This window comes from Odontesthes bonariensis, chromosome 16, assembly GCF_027942865.1.
Source record: "Odontesthes bonariensis isolate fOdoBon6 chromosome 16, fOdoBon6.hap1, whole genome shotgun sequence".
Taxonomy (NCBI): Eukaryota; Metazoa; Chordata; class Actinopteri; order Atheriniformes; family Atherinopsidae; genus Odontesthes; species Odontesthes bonariensis.
In genome coordinates this window covers 10188850-10208864 of record NC_134521.1, presented here as the reverse complement: position 1 = coordinate 10208864, position 20015 = coordinate 10188850, and the positions used below count along the sequence as shown (strand labels likewise).

General features: G+C 42.0%; 2 protein-coding genes across 4 annotated transcripts in view; both read right to left on the bottom strand.

Moving 5' to 3' along the window:
- LOC142402206 (ephrin type-B receptor 4a-like) overlaps window positions 1-3588 on the bottom strand; it is a 39926-nt gene extending 36338 nt beyond the window's left edge. Inside the window, exon 1 of the mRNA XM_075487764.1 lies at window positions 2765-3588. Within this exon, the coding sequence (XP_075343879.1) occupies window positions 2765-2843 (79 nt within the window). The 5' untranslated portion in view covers window positions 2844-3588. The remainder of the gene's footprint in view (window positions 1-2764) is intronic.
- A 6416-nt stretch (window positions 3589-10004) lies between these two features.
- dlg4a (discs, large homolog 4a (Drosophila)) overlaps window positions 10005-20015 on the bottom strand; it is an 83719-nt gene continuing 73708 nt past the window's right edge. For all 3 annotated transcript variants that reach the window (XM_075487763.1, XM_075487762.1, XM_075487761.1), the window contains exons 14-22: window positions 19337-19513; window positions 19101-19143; window positions 18986-19016; window positions 18462-18509; window positions 18259-18360; window positions 17915-18087; window positions 17422-17534; window positions 17222-17313; window positions 10005-13349 (exon numbers count right to left, since the gene is read on the bottom strand). In XM_075487763.1, the coding sequence (XP_075343878.1) occupies window positions 13243-13349; window positions 17222-17313; window positions 17422-17534; window positions 17915-18087; window positions 18259-18360; window positions 18462-18509; window positions 18986-19016; window positions 19101-19143; window positions 19337-19513 (886 nt within the window). In that variant the 3' untranslated portion in view covers window positions 10005-13242. The remainder of the gene's footprint in view (window positions 13350-17221; window positions 17314-17421; window positions 17535-17914; window positions 18088-18258; window positions 18361-18461; window positions 18510-18985; window positions 19017-19100; window positions 19144-19336; window positions 19514-20015) is intronic.

Genomic DNA, 20015 nt, shown 5'->3' with positions numbered 1-20015 from the left:
AAAGAGTTCTTTAATGACTTAATTACAGTTTATTGGCACCACACTGTGGAGTTCCCTAGTGTGGTGCTCCATAAGTGTAACTTCCACAAGAAGGAATGGCTTTCTGTAAACCTGTTACACCTCAAATGAACACAACGACAATCGGTTTAAACTTGCCCACGGAAATGCCTTCAAGCAGTGCGCATTAGATGGCTCAGATCACTTCTGACGACAGTGCTGATATCGTTAAAGCTGTGGACCTGAACAGGTGGAAAAGACTGCAGTGCTTCTGTCACCGGCTGCATCTCGCTGTTGGTAAGAGGGAGAAACTGTATGTGCAAGGAATAAAGAGGTGCTGAAGGAAACACAAAATGGGGACTTTACAGGTTGAGTCTGAGTGTGGGAGGATGAGGGATAATTATAGCTTACATTTACCAAGTTAAATGCATTTTAAAATTGTAGCAGGTCTAAATTAGTGGGAATTATTAATAATGCTTAAGGAGACTGTTCCTTTTCAGTTTAGTGTGTTGGTTATACTCTTCTGTGCGTTATACATTTTTCATATTCAAGGCGAGGCAGAGAAATGCTGTTTTCATACGTGTGAGATGATACGAAATGGGCACACGTCCATGTTACCGTTTTTCACCCCAAGCGCCTTATTAATTTCCAGCCAAGGTAATTATCTGATCGAGAGGTTTGTGTTTTAATCTTCACAGAGACAGAAGGAAGCCAGATCCGTCCACCGAGCAAGCAAGTGGTGGTGGTGTGTAAGTGAGTCATTTATCCTTTAGTTGGAAAAGGAGGAGAGATTTGGCAGATGAGAGCTTCATCTGCCCTCCCATCAGTTCACGACTGAATTCCCTACTAGGTGGAGAACAAGAGGGAGAATGATGGAGAGTGTGCTGGCAGGGGAGAGGAGTGGGCTGCTACCCAAGACAAGAAAACCAGACATCTTGTTCACACTTGGCAAGACGCAGATGTTCTGGAGTCAATCGACAAGGCGCTACGACCCCTCAGCCCCCATCTGCATGCCTGCCTTCCACGTCACGTCAGTGCTGCACCTGTTTGGAACCACCATCTTGTAGCAGTAAAGGGAAAGTCGACCGAGACTATTCAGGATTCTCCGAGGGTTCAGAAACTCTACCTCCGCCACCCTGTGAGACACAACCTCTCACACGCAGACCAGAGAAGAAGAAAACGTTTCAGCTGGGATACCTGCAGCAGCTGGAGAAGAAGAAGAAGAACAGCTCCTCCGATGGCCCGACTCCCTGCTCCGAGAATATTTAAGGGTCTGGGAAAATCCGAGGCACCTTTCTGCAACTACAAAGTCAACAAAGTCTTCCCCGCAAGAATTCCGACTCTCAGCAGCTGCGGTTATATAACACGGCTTTTTTGATGAGTGTGTTTGCACAAACTGAGCATTTTAAAGGCACCCTTAATAAAAAACCCTCGGTGATGTCACATGTGTTTACACAGTGAACAACAGGAGCTGAAATGTAATTCTCTGGAAGAGGAAAGGTTTGAAGCCTCGAACCAGACGCAGCTGACAGATTTGTGTTCCTGCCACAGAAGATGTGAAGTCATGCATGTTCACGGCGTTCCTGTTTACAGCAACTTTTGAGTGGAATAACCACACTTTGGGAAAAGTTTCATTGTTGAAGGGGCTCATTGTTTCAATGGAAAATGTCTTTTTTTTTTTTTTGGCAACAAAACGCCGTCCTCACGGGGCAGTTGGGAAGTCACTGGTCATATTAAATTCATTAATTAGAGAGGAATAATGGCACACTGAAAGGCAGCAACGCCGCTTTAACCAAAGATACAAACAGCACAACAGTGAACAGAGTGAACAACAGCAAGCGGCTCACACAGAAGAAACTTTTAAAACCCCTGCAGTTCAACAGCTCCTACCGTTGTTGGTCTCTGATCCTCGGCAAAAGCAGGCCCGTCATTTCCAAAGACCATTTTCTATCAAAGGTTTCTGCCAGATCAATGCGTCAGCAGCATTTTCAAGTGACTCAAATCAGTTGTTCAGTTCCCTCCGCAGCCCTGACACTTAATGTCACTCTGTTGTAGAAAGAAATAAACACCCGGGCTTGTGGTTTATCAGTGTGGCTCACTGACACTCACTCTTCCACCCTGGCATTAAGCAAATCATCCAGATACTGCCCCCGTTGTTGCTGATGATGTTAAGCTGTGCCCGCTTGTAAAACCAGACCATTTGAAACCATTATTTTCTCCAACATCATGACAGATCATTTCAGACCGTCTTATTTCTCCCTTCATGGTTCACAGAGCTGATCCAAGGCAATTTTCCTGTTAATGTCAAGGCTGCTTCCAAAATTAATACAAATCATAAACTAGATTATGCATCTGATACAAAGTGTTTGACGCTTAATGGGAAAGTTAAGATGAAAAGGCCTGCCACAGCTCTCTGCATTAACCCACTAATATCCGACCAGGCCTATATTAGCCCCTGAATGTGTTAGTATTGATTTTAGGGTGATGTGGTTTATGGTCCCACAGGAAGCAGCAGCTGGAGCTTTCTTTTCTTTTTCTGGTGGTCTTAGAAGTGGCCTCGGTGCTGACAAAATGTTTTTTTCTAAAATATACAAATTCTTCTACTGTGTGAGGTTATGGTCAGATCCAAAAGATTCGTGGTGTCTCTACTGCTTTACAGCGTACTGAGGTTTCGATGCACTTCCTTGGACATTTCGCTCAAACCACAAAATCCCAAGTCTAGGCAGCATCTGAGGAGATAAAAAAGCAAAGGAAAACACAGACTCACCTTCTTCTGTAGCAGCCAGACGACTCCAGTCCAGGAAGATGCACCCCAGCAGGAGAAGGCTTCTGTATATCACCTCCATAATGCTGTTACTACGTGGCCAAAATGGAACAGATTCAGATTAAAAGCCAAGTGGCACCGGCAGCTTGGCTGTGCGCTCACTGATCGCAAACCAGTCCGCATTTAAAGAAGACTCCGTTTCAGAAAAGCGTCACAATGTGGTCAAAACACCGTATCAGGCAAAAAAAATACACATTGGCCAAATGAGGCGATCAGAAGCCACACACGGGAAAGTTGTCCAACTTTGTGATGTGGAAGTCTTGGCAGAAAACAGAGTGAGAAAACAGACTCCTCTCCCAGCTCAGTCCTTCTGTCAGCACACTGAATTCATGGCTGAAACTTAAAGGCTCCGCTTTAAAAAGCTCTTTGTGCTCCCCAGAAACCTGCCCCTCAGCCCGGTGACAGAGCCGCCTGTGCCCGCGCGCAGGGCTCCTCGCTGCGCTATCTGGTAGTTGCACAGATCAGTATCACTCACTTCATCCCTCTCGCCGCATCTTCTGTTCGCAAAAGAGTCCGGTAAAAGTGTGGCTTGCTTGTCCTTTTATATGCTTTCAAACACCTCCACCAAAGGTGGTGGAGATACAGTGCGATAGGTCGAGCCCGGCCTAGTTTTATGGGCAAAATGAGACTGAAGCCGTGGGGGGGGAGTGAGTCTGGTTTGTTCATAGGATAGATCAACAGATCGAAAATTAAAAGTTGTGTCTAAGCGCGGCTCTTAGGACCGACTGCTATAAGCTGGTCACCGAGGGAGTACATCACCACATCAAACCGGGAGTCGAATAGCAGCAGCTGGCCCCGCCCACTCTGGTTACCATAACAGCAGAGTCAAGGGATGGGGATGCGGGATGCTGCATCCGACCAAAGCCTTCAAAACAAAACTACGTTCTCAAACATGCAGAAAGTAACGCAGCGTTGAACTTTGTTCATTTGGACTTGTTTATCTTTTCATGAACATAAATATTCACTCCATACCTTTAGGCCTCAGGGGGGGCTGTGATAAAAACAACTAGAATGGTTTGTATGGTGTGAGAGTTTAATTTAAGCACCAAGAAGGAAGAAATGCCAAAGAAGTATGAGTATTAAAATGAAACTTTCAATAAAGAGCAATAAAGACCATTGTGCAGTAAACAGACTCAGGTGTTAAGGCCACAGCAGCACTTGGGCGCAATTCATATTAACAGCATTATTATTGGAGGTTTGGTCCGTCACAGCAGGCAGATCTTTTATTTTGACAACACAGTCTCAACGCAAGGGGTATTTTTGTGTCTTGACTTTGACAAAACAGTGAAGTCCATCCCACTGCCAGCACCGACTGCTGCTGTTAAACAGTAAACTGTCTGCAAAGACCAAACCTGCAAGTATTTATTATTCTTTTAACCCCAGAAATCACATTCTGGATGTTGGTCGGAGCAGTCAGATTTCTTTTTTCTTTTTTTTTTTTTTTTGCTGAGAATAACTTCATGTGTGCTAAGTTTAAGCAACTCCTAATCACAGGGCAGCACCACCAACAGTTTGAGCATGTGCAGTAAGGTGGACTCCAATTAGGGTCCAGAAAGCTGAGGTGTGGGAAACGGTGACGGACCAGCTTGATGCTGTACCTGATTCACGTGCACGCCTTTCGGATAACTGTTAAGGCAGAATTCTTCAACTCTGTGGGTGGAAAAAAAAAGGATTTTACGTGATTAGCATTGATTACAATATAAACTGGTTATGATGTATTTCTGCTACTTCCTTCGCCATTTCGAGGTTTGAATATTTTACAACTTCTCCCCCTAAAAAGTGAATATTCCTTCTGTAACCAGTCATTCTGACCACACATTACTGATTCATAACATCAGAGTTTCACCCCAGCCTATTTTCTCATTTTATTAATGGATGTTTTCCCGGGGGAACTGAATGGAATTCCTTTTTGAAGAAAATCTGAGAAAGTCACTGGCATGAATAAGAAAAAAATGCTAATTTTAGGGTCTAAATGACAAAATGTAAATAAGACATTTGCAATTCAAGCTGACTAACAAGGCCAGACCGATGTTTAATTTGGAGGAGGCACAACCGGGACTTTTCTGGGGTAAAATTGTGTTGCCATGTTGATTTTGTAATATCTGTAAAGCATAAGAAGTGATTGAATGGAGCTTGCATCCTCAATCTGTGCTGTTATCCATCCTGCTGACATCACCACAGGCTATACGCAGAGGATATTGTACTTCCCCAAGTTGTGCAATGGGAATATTTTCCCATTCTTTTCTGCGAATAAGAACCCAATTGCATCAGTTGCACAACAAATATTGCATGGCAACTATTTGTAATCCCTTTGGTACTCTTCTGTAACAACTGTCGTTCGTTATTCTTTCAGTATGTCAGTAAGTCAGTGTGATATACAAACAGATAGAGACAAAGCAGCATTTTTTTTTAAAATTGTGCTTTAAGGTTATTCAGCTCACCAAAGCTGCCACGTTTACCGTATGAAGAGTGGGAAAATAATCTTCTTTATTAGCTTTAATCGTGCTCTGTCTTTCAGCTCTGGGAAGCTGCAATAAGAGCTTCAGCAGGAAATAACCGTGTCTTTTTTTCTTCACACTAAAGTCTACAATTTGCCGAACCACATGCGTGTTAGATAGATGAGCTTTGGGATCAGAGTGACCTGCCAGTGGGAGAACAGAAGGCTATTTGTGAGCTGTTTGTGCAACACTTACTGTATTTATTTTTGCTGCGGTTGTGTTATCAGATCCCCAAATTTAATCCCTTTTTTTTACTGATTGTCACGCACAGGTCGTGTGCAATTCTGTTGGTTTGTTAGCTGTAGGGGCCAAAAGAAACCTGGAAGTGCTTCTTTTAAAGTCACCAAAGATAATAATAAGGGGTTAGATGGCACTGAAAGGATCGGATTATTGGCTAAATTACAATAAGAATGAGTTGAGCAAGGGTAATTCTCCTTGGATATATGGCGGTGAATGAATCGGATCAGAGGCACAAAGCGTGTCATACTCCGGTATGATAGGTGGCGCTGTACCCATTCCAACTATTGCTAAAAGAGCCACTTCCTGTTGACCTCTTCACCACCAACAACAACAACAAACTCAGGCATTGGAGAAAGATGGCGAACGAAGAGCAAGATGAAGCTACGTCCCTCTACATTTGGTCAGTGATGAGCTGCTTGTTGCACAAACGCGATGCACAACAGAGCATTCTCCATCGCGTTGTTTGTTTCTTTCCGGCAGCGACAACAACAGTAATATCGTCTCTTCCGACTTCCGGTTCACGACCCCGGGAAAAAAATCTGGAGCATGCGCAGAACGCAAAGTCTAATTCACCACGTGCTTCACCATCCTACAAACAGGTTTAGAGTGACTTTCAACCGAGTTATCTCGGGGTCTTAATCCAATCCGATCCAATTTCTTGTCAGATTAAGGTGTCTACAAGAAGACTACTCAGTCTTATTGTAATTTAGCCAATAATCCGATCCTTTCAGTGCCATGTGACCCCACTGAGTGTGATTACGGTGTTCCTCTTACTCTTCCTTTAAAACTACATTGAAATCAGCCCTTTCTCTATCAGAAGCCAGTGATGCCTGGTGGGTGTATCACAGTGAGTCTGCTAAGCTCCTAACTTACTGACATCAGCATTTAGCTAAAAGAACTGTTCTGCCTGAGTGAAGCTTCAAAGAGAAACCAACATGGTTTTTCAAAGCGTTTCCTCAGACATTTGGGTTTCGGTGTTTTGCTAAAGCATACTCCGGCCAGCCACTGCACCACAAATCATCCTCTAATCAATGGCCCATCACCTGCTAGTTGAGCTACAGCTGGCCCATTAGGGTTTGACCATGTTGCATAGAAAGGTGGCTCAGTAGATGTAACAGCACACTGATATATATCTCAGCGCACGGACCTTTAACAACCCTAATTTACAGATAGAGAGGCGTGATGGCGCACGCCATGTAATGAGCTGAGTTTGCAATTTGCACCCCTGGAACAACCGGTACAAACAGTCATTGACAATCTCTCTGCTCAGATCTTCTGGCAAAGTGATGCTGAAGCTTCAATCTCGACTCATTAGAGTCTCCAAATAGGTTACCTTCAGCTTCCATTTTGTTCTTCTTCCTCAGAGACAGCACAGTTGCTCCTGTTTTCAGGATTTTTCTTGATCTCTTCTTTTCCAGTAGCACTTATTATTCGTTGTGTCTTTGACTTTCGGAGGCGTACCAGGTCATCATCCTTATTCTGGGATGATGATATCTTTCTCACTGCTCTGAAATGAAAGTGTGCATTTTGCCCTGGTGGCATTATGAGTTGCCATGGGTTAAGCTCTCTTTTTGCACACCCAGCTTATAAAGTGACTCTCCAAGGTTGCATTTAAAAATGGCAGAGATTCTCTCAGATGGATACCTCTTTGAATTGTCATATTTTTGATTGATTCAAATACAGTTAAAGGTAAGAATAAGATAACATTCCCCTGTATAAAACATAGCTCCTTTATAGTACTGGCAAGGGAACATTTGATTTCCTTCTTACAAAATGTTCTTTTACAAATATTTTGTTGGTGTTGCTGTCTGCAACGTGCTGTTTCAGTAAGCCTTTAAGAGTCAGAGAAAAGCTGAGAAACCCATTAAATTTATCCACGGGAGCAGTATTATCTTGCTTCTATGAATTTAAGAAGACAGCTGTTTTCATTCCAGCGCAAAGTGGCGTCTCCACAGCAGATTCCCGCACCACACCCTGCCGAATACCGATCTGAGGATGCATAGTCTTATCTTCATGCAGTCAATCTGATAAATGGATAAAAAGGCAGGAAAGCAGATAAAGCTGAATCGTTCAAGTATATGGTAACATATAAACAGTGTGGATCCTCTGAACAGCTGGGCAACCAAACAAAAGCCGTCCAGCAAAAATAGCTAGATGTTAGCCAGGGGATGGGGAAGGAAAACAAGGGGACAGAAGAATAAGAGAGATGAAGCCACAGCAGGCTGAGCTGAATAATAAAAGATGAACGTGGAAAGGATCCGTGTTTGATCCCCCACTTCAGGCTGTAGCTGTCATGTTATAATTAAGGTAACAAATGACGCTGACATCTCTTCTGTCTATTGTCAGCTTGGCAGTGAGACAGAGAAATCTTGGAGAGTCTGTAACTAACTAAATATATTCTGTGAGGTTTGTGAAACTCCAAGGTGGAAAAATCCCTGCTGGATAATCATCCGCTTGTAAGAGGATTACTTCAACCAAAGAATTAAATCTGCACAGAAGAATACAGGCACACCATTCTAATAGCTTATGCAAAGGAAAATATAGATTACCTTTTTGCAAAGGCAGTGAATTATGAAAAAGTGCATAAATAAACTGACCAAAAGTTTTCAACTATGATCATATTTTCAGCAGGGCCTCAACGCTGAGCCGAACTGAAGCCAGGTCTGAACTAAAAGTTGAAAGAATGCAGCAGGTAATGTGCCTTCGGGTCCTCTGACAATACCGGCTTTGAGTTGTGTGAAAGCTTATGTTGTACTGAAATGCCTCGCTGCTTTCTGCACACAAAAGCGTAGACGTTCAGAGATTCGGAGGCTGCTTTGAAATCAATCTCAGGTGAGTCTTCTTTTCAACACTCACATGGCACACATGTCAGCTGTTCTTTCATCCAAATCCACCCCTGTCGCTGCAGCCCTGGACCCCAGCAGCGGGAAGTCGGAGGTATTACTCCAGCGTGAAAAACAGGCTGCCATTGATTGCTGGTGATACAGGACCAGGACAATTACTTAGATCCCATCAAGACTTGTAAGATCAAACAGTTGGACAATTAATCTCATTTTGCCACTTTTCTCCTCCTTGATATCTGAAGTGAAATTCGATGCTTATCACTTGTATAATTAAATGATTCTATGAGCGTTGGTTCTTAATTCCTCTTTTATTCATAATGACTGCCCTTCCTGGCGAAAAAAGAAAGGATGAGCGAGTGTTTGTACATCTGTGAAATAATTGGGTTCAAGATTCCCAAAACATAAATCACTTAGCGATCAAAGGCAAATTTTAGAATTTTAATTTAGAAGAAGAAGGGATATTACTTTGGCCATTTTTTTCCCCCCAGTAATCCATCTGTCAGGCATCTGCCTCGCTCAAGGATCCAACTGTACGCTCTTTCACCAGGCGCATTGCAAGCCCTGCTACATGGACTGGACATAATGATGGATAGGAGGATAACAAAATCGTGTGAGTGGGAGAAAAGCCCCACTGGTGTGTGGGTTCTGATGCCATATATGACCCATGATGGATGTTCCCCATTCGTCCCTTCTGAGTCTGTATGTCACAGTCGGTTATTACAATGCAGCATGGATGGAGCTCAAACAGATGGATGATGTTCTGATTCTAAGTGGCAAAATAACTCAGCCTCCCCACAACAGAGTCCTTGACTGAAAAGTATACGGCTGATCTTAACTGAAACAACAAGACGTACTGCAGATATTTGTCTATTTCTATGTGAAAAGTAGCTCTTTGTTGTTCAGACCCTCTGAACTGAAGCTGTATTATGCGAGCAGAATGAAATGTTCAAACCCAACACAAGATGATGTACCGACATGTTTGTTTAGTCAAAGGAGAAATGGAGTGAGTTAGCTATGCGCAACCAAACAAAAGTTCAGCGGGTTGGTTGCCCACATTTTCAGATCAGCTGCAGATTAAAAGAAGAAGAATTCCTGAGCGTATAAATAAGAGGTGGGTTTAAAACACTGGGACATTCAGGGTTTATGACACGGATGCAAGCAGACAGCCACAGAGATCCTTAGCAAAATTAGATCTGGGTATTCAGAGAATGAGGATTTATTTAAGAGTGAATGATAGGTTTGGGTTTTTGTACAGATTGTGCAAATATGCTAAATTTGCTCCAGAACGCAGGATCACAGAAGCCTTATAAGCACAGCCTGAACGCCTGCACTTCCACACGCGTGCAGGCCGTAGCATCACACTATCAGGCGAAACGATCCCCATGGCTGTCTGCTCTCCTAACAAGAAAATGGTTCCCCCGATGGGGGGGGGGGTTACCCGGGTGTGTGGGAGCCACAGCAAGAGCTTGTGTAAGCGGCTGAAAATGGAGAAAGAGCGCCCTCCTCTGGTCGTGTTGAAGCGCTCCACCTGTGGAGCTGCACTGTGGCCCCAGATCACACAAACAGAGAAGAGAAACAGTAACAAGAAGGCAGCTGAGACCATTTTCAGAAAGCATTTTTAAATTAATTTTTATTATTTTATAGCTAATTTACAACAAGCGCTTCACTGAACTGGAACATTTTATTTTGCTTCATATTGTCATTATTGAATATATTTTTCTGCATCAGTTGACTTTGTTGTAACTTTGTAATTAGTCTTTTCTGTAAAAATTCATATACTTTATAAGGAATATCACACTATGATACGGATGGCTGAGAGAGATATTAAGAAATACACTGAATCCTCAAAGAAAGAAATCGAAAACATGTTATTCAATTCATGAATGTGTCGTCGTCGTTTCTGTGATTCCATCAGCGTGGAAATGGAAATGCTTGTGTGGACGTGCCGATATTTAATGTGTGTGCGTGTGTGTGCATGTGTGTGTGTGTGCATGTGTGTGTGTGTGTGTGTATGGTGCCCAACCAGAATGTGCACATGTACGTTAGACTGGGCTGTGGCTCCAATGAATTCCTGGACTTCAATTTAACGACTGATCTAAAGCCACACGGCCCCCCACCCCCGACGTCCTTATTGTATTTACAGCATTTGTGGCCAAGACCCAAGAGCTTTCTCTGTGTGGACACAAAAAAAAAAAAAAAGGAAGGAAGGAAAAATATAAAAACATACAAATGGACCTGATAACAGCTCTGAATAAATCAGAAAGCAAAACAGAAATTGATGCCTCAGTTTCTTCCACTATGAGCAAAAATAAACAAACAATAAATATGAACGGTCACTTCCATCAACACTTCCACCTTCACTCTTAGAATTCAGAACATATCATAAGTGAATACAAACACATGCTCTTGAAACCTTCGTCTTGACTCGCTGTCACCGTCCCACTGATATCTGGAGCATATCGTGCTGTCAGTGCAAACATTATAGAGATACCGTCTTAATCTTACACATAAAACCATCTTCGTTGCATAACATCGTAGCAGTATTGCACTACATCTCCATGTGCGTGTCTCACTCTCTCACACAGGCACACACACATGCGCACGTTGCCCATTTATGTATTATACATGATAACTACCATAAGCTGTTATAAAGTATGGATATCCTCATATAGTATCATCTATATTTTATACATTAATACACACCTTCTTCCACGCAAACACACACACACGCAGTCAGACAGACACACAGCTGCATTGCACGTGTTTCAATTGATTTTCCAGCAGGAACATGTCATATACGTCAGCTCAAAGCTCGAGTTTGAGGTCTGCTTTACAGTTTTTTTTTCTCTGTGTTTCTTTTTGCTGCGGTTTACAACAATAAAATGGGAATGTGAGTAAATTCAACAACCAAAACGCAATATTACCCAAAGAAATCGATGGAATATTGTTTGGAAATGCTGATTTTTACAGACTTAGTCCCGTTAGAAATTGTCATAAAAAAGATATATATTTATATATATATATATATATTTATATATATAGGCCATAGATTTTTTTTTTTTACTTTAAACATGACTTTGCTTTTATTTTTGTGTGGACTCAAGAGGGAGAAAGAAGCAGAGAAAAGTGGAAGAGAGAGAATAAAAGAAGACCTACCCCCCCACACCTCCCCCAACACACACACAGAGAGGAGTTCCCACACATGAATGTGCACGCTTGTGCAGAAATACGCACACACTTACACGCACACAGACACACACACACACGCCATGGCTTTTACTGCGGCCACCGGAAACAGTGTGTACGTCTGCGGCTGAGGGGATCATTTGGAAGAGTGACCGGCGGGTTGAAGCTAAGAGCTCTGCTGTTTGTGCCTGGAGAGATAACATTTAGCCTGGATTCTGACTAGCAGGCCAAAAAACAGCCGGTTCCGCCCTGTAGAGGAGTGGGTCAGGTGTACAGCTCGGCTTACGACCCGACGTGTGTGTGCGTGTGCGTCGCTGGATGTGGGTGTGAAAGTGTTTGTCTGTGCATAAGGGAGTAGAGGCTAAACTGTAAGTCAGAGTATCTAGTTTGCTCGGGACCAACCTCTCACGATCATTTCTCTCTTCTCCTCTTTCTTCATGAGACATGCTTAAAACACTCCTTCACAACAAAGAGGCGGAGAAGTGGAACACACCTCCGCTCGCTTTAGTTTTTTCCCTTTTTTTTGTCAGAATTTTCCAAAGTTTCCGTCTCCTGTCTTCGTTGTCCTTGAGGATGCATGCACAAATTCCGCATAATGAGTCTTTTTTTATCATTATAATTATTTGAACTGCCTTTAAAATTATGCCTCGCGATATTCAAGATGGGTGACAGAACAAATGTCAGTCTTGGTCACTGAGGTGCTATTCTGAGTTCACACCAGGAACCAAGAGGAGATTCCCAAGAATCTCAAGAGTCTGCTGAGAAAAGACTCGGCGTCAGGAGCGACTCGGCAGGATCTGAGCCACCCCCCCCAGTTCCTGTCCTGAAAGAAGGCAGAGCTGACAGGAGGAGGAGGAGGACAGAGGCCTAGGAAGCAATACAAAAAGAGGGGCCAGAGTCTTTTTGAGCACCTCCATCTCAGGGGGGCGTTGGCGCATGGAGGTGTTCACTGGGGTCATGAGACTTGAGATAGGTGGAGAGGAAGAGGTCTTACTGCCTCTGGGTCCATCCCTGCATCCCCTGTGACCCACACTGCTCTCTTTCAAGCCCTGTTCAGACCTTATCTTGTGTCCCGTTACATCTAGACTGTGTTAAGATCCAGAGGACACGGACTGCAGTTCACACCTGGCATCAAAATGGGGTCAAAAATGGCTTCCCTTGTGATTGAATTTCACTTTGTTTGCTATTTATCTGGTGGGAAAACACAACCTCATCGTGACATTTATGTAGCGTCACCAAAATGTTTAGGGGCTTTTGCTCCTGCAGTTTTGGAGGCGATAACAGCTTGTATCCAAAGTGCATTTTAATGCTAAGTGTGAACAGGGCCTGGATATTTAGTCCTGCTTCATAAAAGTGGAATACTGATTAGATCTTTTCTCTCCATCTCTTTCGGTTTAATTACACATCGCTGTGTTTACATCTGCCACAGAGTCTCTTTTTTTTGGTATCCTTCTTTGCCTCGCCGTGTCACTTCCCATGTATGTCTCTGTCTCTGTGTTTGTACGCATTCATCTCTCTGTGTCATTTGCAGTGATTGCCTAAGCACTGACTTCGCTGGAGGACAGACAGCCAGGCGAGGCTGGCTCGGCTGTGAGGGTGAAGGGTTGGTGTCGGTCGGTGGCTGTGAGGGAGGGGTGGTTGGAGGGGTGCAGCATCACAGCCTCTCTCGAGTGGGGATCCAGATGTAAGGCCCAGATTGCTCCTCAATCACTGTCTTTACTTTGTGATAAACCTCCTCGAAGCTGTCCCCTTCCACGACAGCTGCAGCAGGAAACAGCATGCATGAAGGAAGGGGGGGGAACGCGGAGAAAATGGCACAGAAAGCAGTGAATAGGGAGAGAGGGGAGACGGTGGGAGGCAGAAATGGAAACATTGGGTGGGAAGATAAAGAGAGACAGATGAAAGGGTGGGTGTTTATCAGAAATGTTTTCCAGACAGGGTAGGGAATAATCAATTATGAACATTTTTTGTGATACATCAAAGAACAAGCAGATTTCCTTTGTGTAAGCATTTCTACACGTTCTCCCACATATTTATCTTCTCGGGTGCTTTATAAAATAAACCACAGCTGTTAGGAATTGTTGACAGCACCAGATTTGGGAGGAAACCTGGCATTCATATTTTTGTCTGCTGCTGAGATTTGCCCTAATTGCATCTCTTAAACGTTCGAATGCTCCGAGTCCTCCCAAAAGGCATTGTTTTTCCCATTAAACTCATTCAGTTTGCAGAGGAAGCTTATCATTAGGAGGAGGATTATTTTGTTATCGGTACGCGTCGGCATCAAACAGTAACAAACAAAAAGGGATAAAAGCCTGAGATGCAGAAATTATCCGCACTTGAAGTGTCAGGGAGAACACAAGCAAACAGAAATATGAACAACTTGTTTCTGAAATGCTGTTTAGGTGGAAAACGTACAATTACCCCCATAAGGTTTATGTCTAATGGTCATCAGGACATCATAAGAAGAAGAAAATGAATAAATAAATAAAGAGAAATTAATATATTGCACCATGCCATTATCTACTTAGCAATGTGCAGAATCATTGTGTGGAAAACTAATTACCCCCCATGATTCACCTAACCATTCAACCATTCAACGTGCCACAGTTGGCAACAATAATTTGAACTGATTATTTTCTGTGTGGCGTTGTCAGTCTCTCACATCGTTGTGGAGGATTTTTGGACCACTCTTCTCTACAGGCTCGCTTAATTTAATTGACGTTTGCATGTTTACTTTAAAGCACAGCTGCCCTCAGGTCCAACTACAGCATTTCAACCAGGTTGAGGTCTGGACTTTATTGCTGTGTTTAGGATCATTGTCCCATGTTGAGCTTTAACAGAGGAGTTCATGGTGGACTCAGTTACTGCAAGGTGCCCAGGTCCTGTGGCTGCAGAACAAGCCCAGATCATCAGCCCTCCACCACCGTGCTTGACAGCTGGTATGAGGTGTTTGTGCTGATGTGCTGTGTTTGGTTTCCTCCAAACGTGCTGCTGTGCATTATGAGCAAACATCTCCACTTTGGTCTGGTCTGTCCAAAGGACATTGTTCCAGAAGTCTTGTGGTTTGTTCAGATGCAGCTTTGCAAACCTAAGCTGTGCTGCCATGTTCTTTTTAGAGAGAAGAGGCTTTCTCCTGCATACTTGTTAAGTCTTTTTCCAATTGTGCTGTCATGAACTTTAACCTAACCTTTAACATGCAGCTGAGATTTAGACATCCTGGGTTTTACAGTTTCTCTGAGGACTCAATGGTCTGACCATGGGCTAAACTTGCTGGGACGCCCACTCCTGGGAAGACTGGCAACTAATTTTAATGTTTTTCCTCTTAGGAATAATCTTCATGACCCTTCCCAGATCGATGCGTAGTAACAACTGCTTCTCTCAGATCGCTGCCGATGTCTTTCCCTTTTGGCTTAACACACACCAGAATGCTCCACTCTTGCTCCACTACACTCATACTTGCTGATGATCAGTTATTTCACCTTATTCTAATCAACAGCACCTGGCTGCTACTAATTCTCGCAATTCCACAAGTAATTCCGCACATTGGCTTAAATTTTGTTGAATAAATAAAGAGATTGTATTTACCTGTAAAACCTTTAAATCAAGAGGATGGGATGTCTTTTTCACGTGACTATACACAGTCGAAGTTCCATTTCGAAGGGAGCGTGAGCTTGTGTTTGCCAACTTGTGCGGCTATAATTAAAATATAAATCCCTGTGTACCGTGCAGACACAGCGGTGCTTGTAAACTGTTTACGACTGTCTATACTGCTGCATCGGCATTTTCAAAAACATGAGATTTTAACACAAGTCCTGAAAGTAGATGATCCAGTATTCCATATATGATAGTAGAGAAAGTATCGCAGGTGATGTAACAACAACGCTGCTCTCTAAAATATCTCTAACGTGTAATATTTGAAGAAATAAACACTGCATTTCACCATAAGCACCTTCTCTTTCCAACACGTCAAAAATAATTAAAGCCTGTTTAGCTGCAGGATGGTTTGCCATCACTGCTGGCAGGATTTATTCTGACTCATATCAGGGAGTTTAAAAGGAAAATGTCAGGGTATATTTGAACTGTGACTCATGAGAAGTGGGTCAGGCAATAAAACAAATACCCTCAGTAATTTGTTCTATAGCTGAATGCTATAGAAACATGAACTTTGTTCAAGTCAAATCCCTGAACTTGGTCTACTGGAAATTCTGTGGAGTGACTTTAATATAGAAATTAATCTGAGGAAACCCACCAACATCTGAAAGTTGAAGCCGTTTTTCTTTTTGAGGAATGGGCTTAAAAATCCCCCCAAGCTGGTGTGCACAACTGATCAACAGTTACTGTTTTGTTTAATTAGAAAGAGCAGCACATGCAGTTGAACCGTACGGGTTGTTGCATGTCTCTCAGCATGGATTTCCTCCCACAGTTTAAAGACATGTATGGAAGGTTAATTAGTGATTCTAAAGGAATTGTGTAGAACCACCACCTACGAGTGAGCATGCATAGCTGTCTTTTTCTCTGTGTGTAAGCCCTGCAGATGACAACCTGTCTGGAATGTATAATGGACTAGGTATATATGAGTATATATGGGTATATATAGGTATGATTGGGTATATATGGGTATATATAGGTATATATGGGTATATATGGGTATATATGGGTATATATGGGTATGTATAGGTATATATGGGTATGTATAGGTATATATGGGTATGTATGGGTATATATGGGTATATATGGGTATATATGGGTATGTATAGGTATATATGGGTATGTATAGGTATATATGGGTATGTATGGGTATATATAGGTATGATTGGGTATATATGGGTATATATGGGTATATATGGGTATATATGGGTATGTATAGGTATATATAGGTATATATGGGTATATATGGGTATATATGGGTATGATTGGGTATATATGGGTATATATGGGTATGTATAGGTATATATAGGTATATATGGGTATATATGGGTATATATGGGTATGTATAGGTATATATGGGTATGTATAGGTATATATGGGTATGTATGGGTATATATAGGTATATTTGGGTATATATGGGTATGATTGGGTATGTATGGTTATATATAGGTATGATTGGGTATGTATGGGTATATATGGGTATATATAGGTATATATGGGTATATATGGGTATGTTTAGGTATATATGGGTATATATGGGTATATATATAGATCTATATGGGTACATATGGGTATATATTGGTATATATGAGTATGTATAGGTATATAAAGGTGCATATGGGTATCTATAGATATATATGGGTTAGATAGGTATATAGAGGTATATATGGGTATGTATATGTATATAAAGGTATATATGGGTATATATAGATATATATGGGTATGTATGGGTATGTATGGGTATATATAGGTATAGATTGGTATCTATAGGTATATATGGGTATCGAGCATTGATGGACATCTAATTTAGTTCTCGATGCATTCAGAGTCTTTTAGAGACTTGTGTGTAAAGCCACCATTTTGTTCATGTAATTTATTTAGAAATATAGAATACTCTAAAGAATATAAAAACTTTCAAGCAGCACTGCACCAATTCAGTACCCTGATTTAGACTCTGTAGCCACATGAGTTCTCTGTGCTTTTACCTGAGAAACACTCCAGGAAGTCTTGCTCTAGTTTTAGGGCTCGGTCCATTCCTTTCCTGGCCTGCTCCTCTGTCAGGCGAGTGTTAATTTCTCTGTAATGTCACCCACAAAATACTCATTAAAACACCTCTTTTCCTGATATAGAGAAACTCATTGTCTGATAATCAAACATTTGTCATTAAAGATATTTCGGTACATACAGAACATTCTCTAGTGACTTGGGACGGACGAAGATGGCTATAGGATGAAGCTGGGCTGCTTGTAGTCTGCGCACAGCATTGGCCGACACATCCAGGATGCAGTGTTTCCCCTGCTGCTCGAACACACATGCAAAGACAGAAATGATCACAGTTAATACATAAAAAAAAAAAAAAGTTATTTCAGTGAGAAATAAACCTGCAAGTTTATTAGGCAACAAGTCACGAGAGGTTGCATCTTTTTAATAGTTTGCTGAAGCGTTAAAGACAACATTGGCTATTTGTAAATCATATTATGAAACGTTGTTAACACACTTCAAGAATTTAGGATCACTACTAACACAACATTCTTTAATTATATCCATGGGTCTGATCTTACTGTATAATGGATGAACAGCTGAAGGCAGTAATTCAAGATAGCGGGTAACTTTTCCAATTTTTATGGTGGATGCGAAAGCAATTTTATTATTTTCTAACGGAGGATGTTGCTACGCACTTGCTCAGCCACCTCGCGGACACTCTGGACACTGGTGCCGTACAAGTGACTGTTGTACTGGCCCGCCTCGATGAATCGATGGCTCTGGATGTCCTTCTCCATCTGTTCCCTTGACGACACAAAATGATAGTCTCGCCCATCCACCTCGTACTCCCTCTTGGGCCGCGTGGTGTCTGTCAAACGAGGGAAAAAAAACAATAAAAACAGTGCTCATGCCGTTGTGAATCTTAAAGCAATTACTTCCGCGTATACGTCGCCCTAAAATTGCTGCAGGTGGCAGCAGTTACATCAACCTAAAACCAGAGAACAGATCAGTCTCAATGAGTGACAACTTAATTACTCACGAGGGACACAAGATCCAAACTTATCAGGGAACTCAGACAACAGGTCATCATTTATCCTGTCCTTCACGGGACCCAGGATGATGATGGGTCTCGCGTAATGTACTTAAAGTGAGAAGAAAGAGAGCGGGGTCAATCACAACAGAGAATCAGGAAAAAAACTGGGTTGAATTTTGGTCCTCAGACATGGTTTTGTGTGTTCTTACCTTCCACTTGTGTAACTATCTCATAACTGTGTGAGATTTTATCTCTCCCTGGTGACAGAACACAGAAGCATTCAGCCACACGTCTTTTCACATTTCAGCATGAGATTCAGGTTTGTGTCTGCACGTGAGTCTGAACTGAGTGCTGGGTTTAGTGTTAGGGTTTTAATGAATAAGTGACGAGTCAAAGATGATTTTAGTTACACTCTGGAGGAAAATATCAGTGATGCTTTAATCTAGTCTTAGATACAAAACTGTGTGACTGTCTTTTTTATTCATAGAAGCACATTATGTTAATAAAACAATATACTTTATGTGCTTTGAGTGTGCAAATAGTAAAAAAAAAGAGTATTTTTAAATTGTGCCCTTTCTGTTAGGTTGTTGTTTTCTCAGTATTTTGTGAAAAAGATGTTGTGTTTGTGGTTTTATTGTTGTGTTTCATCGTGTATTTTGTACCTCAGGGTCAACACAGTAATCACTTTAAGTCAGTATGTGGTGGATTCTAGTGTCGTGTTCACACTTATCACCTTGAGTGCTCAAGCTGTCTCGACCGTGGTCCTGAAACAGATCAGAAAAGAACACAGTTGGAAAACGCTTTCAGAGTAGCAGCCTTATTTAAACAGTTTCAGCGAATGAACATACCCTCTCTTTGGTGTTACCACGAGACCACTCTTTTCTTTCCACCCTGCGCAGATGACATGAAATTACAAAAAAAAAGTTACATTTACAGATGCAACCTAAAATAATTAACATGCTGCAAAGGTTTCCCATCATAAACACATAGTTTTCTTGTTTAATCAGTTTAATTATGTTCATTAAAGCCACAGAAATACAACATAAGCTCAGTCCCTCCCTTACACACATAAGCGGTGTCTGACCTGTGTTTGCTGGGGATAAAGCCAACCTCTTCCGCCTCATTCTGCGGGCTGACTTTACGGGCCTGCCACCACTCTTCATCCCCACAGTCCAACACATGCAGCACGTCCCCGAACTTAAAGCCGAGGGCCTGGCTGAGGAAGCCACAGTCTTCGGTCTTGTCGTAGTCAAAGAGAGCCCTGAGTGATGGAAGAGTTGAATGAGAGTCCTTTAATAAACAGACATTTTAACGTTTATCCAACTGACTTACTCCAAAATGTTTTAAGTCTTGCTTTGAGAAGATTCATACGGAGATTTCCTTTTTTCCACACTGGTTAAAAAAACAATATATTGTGGCTGCTATTAATGCTCTTCAAATTGAGCGCATTTTTTTATCAAATTTTATATACAAAAAAGTATAGTTTAGGTAAATATCTGTGTAAATGATGACATTTCATTATTTAGTGTTGTTCATAAATGTTAAAGAAACAATTATCCTCCTAAAATAAGACAACAAACAGGGTTGAAATATTGGTTACAGCCACTCGTAGAGCTCAGAGCTTCTGTGCCACACTGCAGTTAATCAGCGGAGGAAAAAAGAAGACTCAGAGAGTTTAGTTTGCTCGTTATAAAATGATGTTTGCCAGCTCCTGGTTTCCAAATCACGGGCTGTGGGCTTCGCATACTTCTCACACTGTTGTA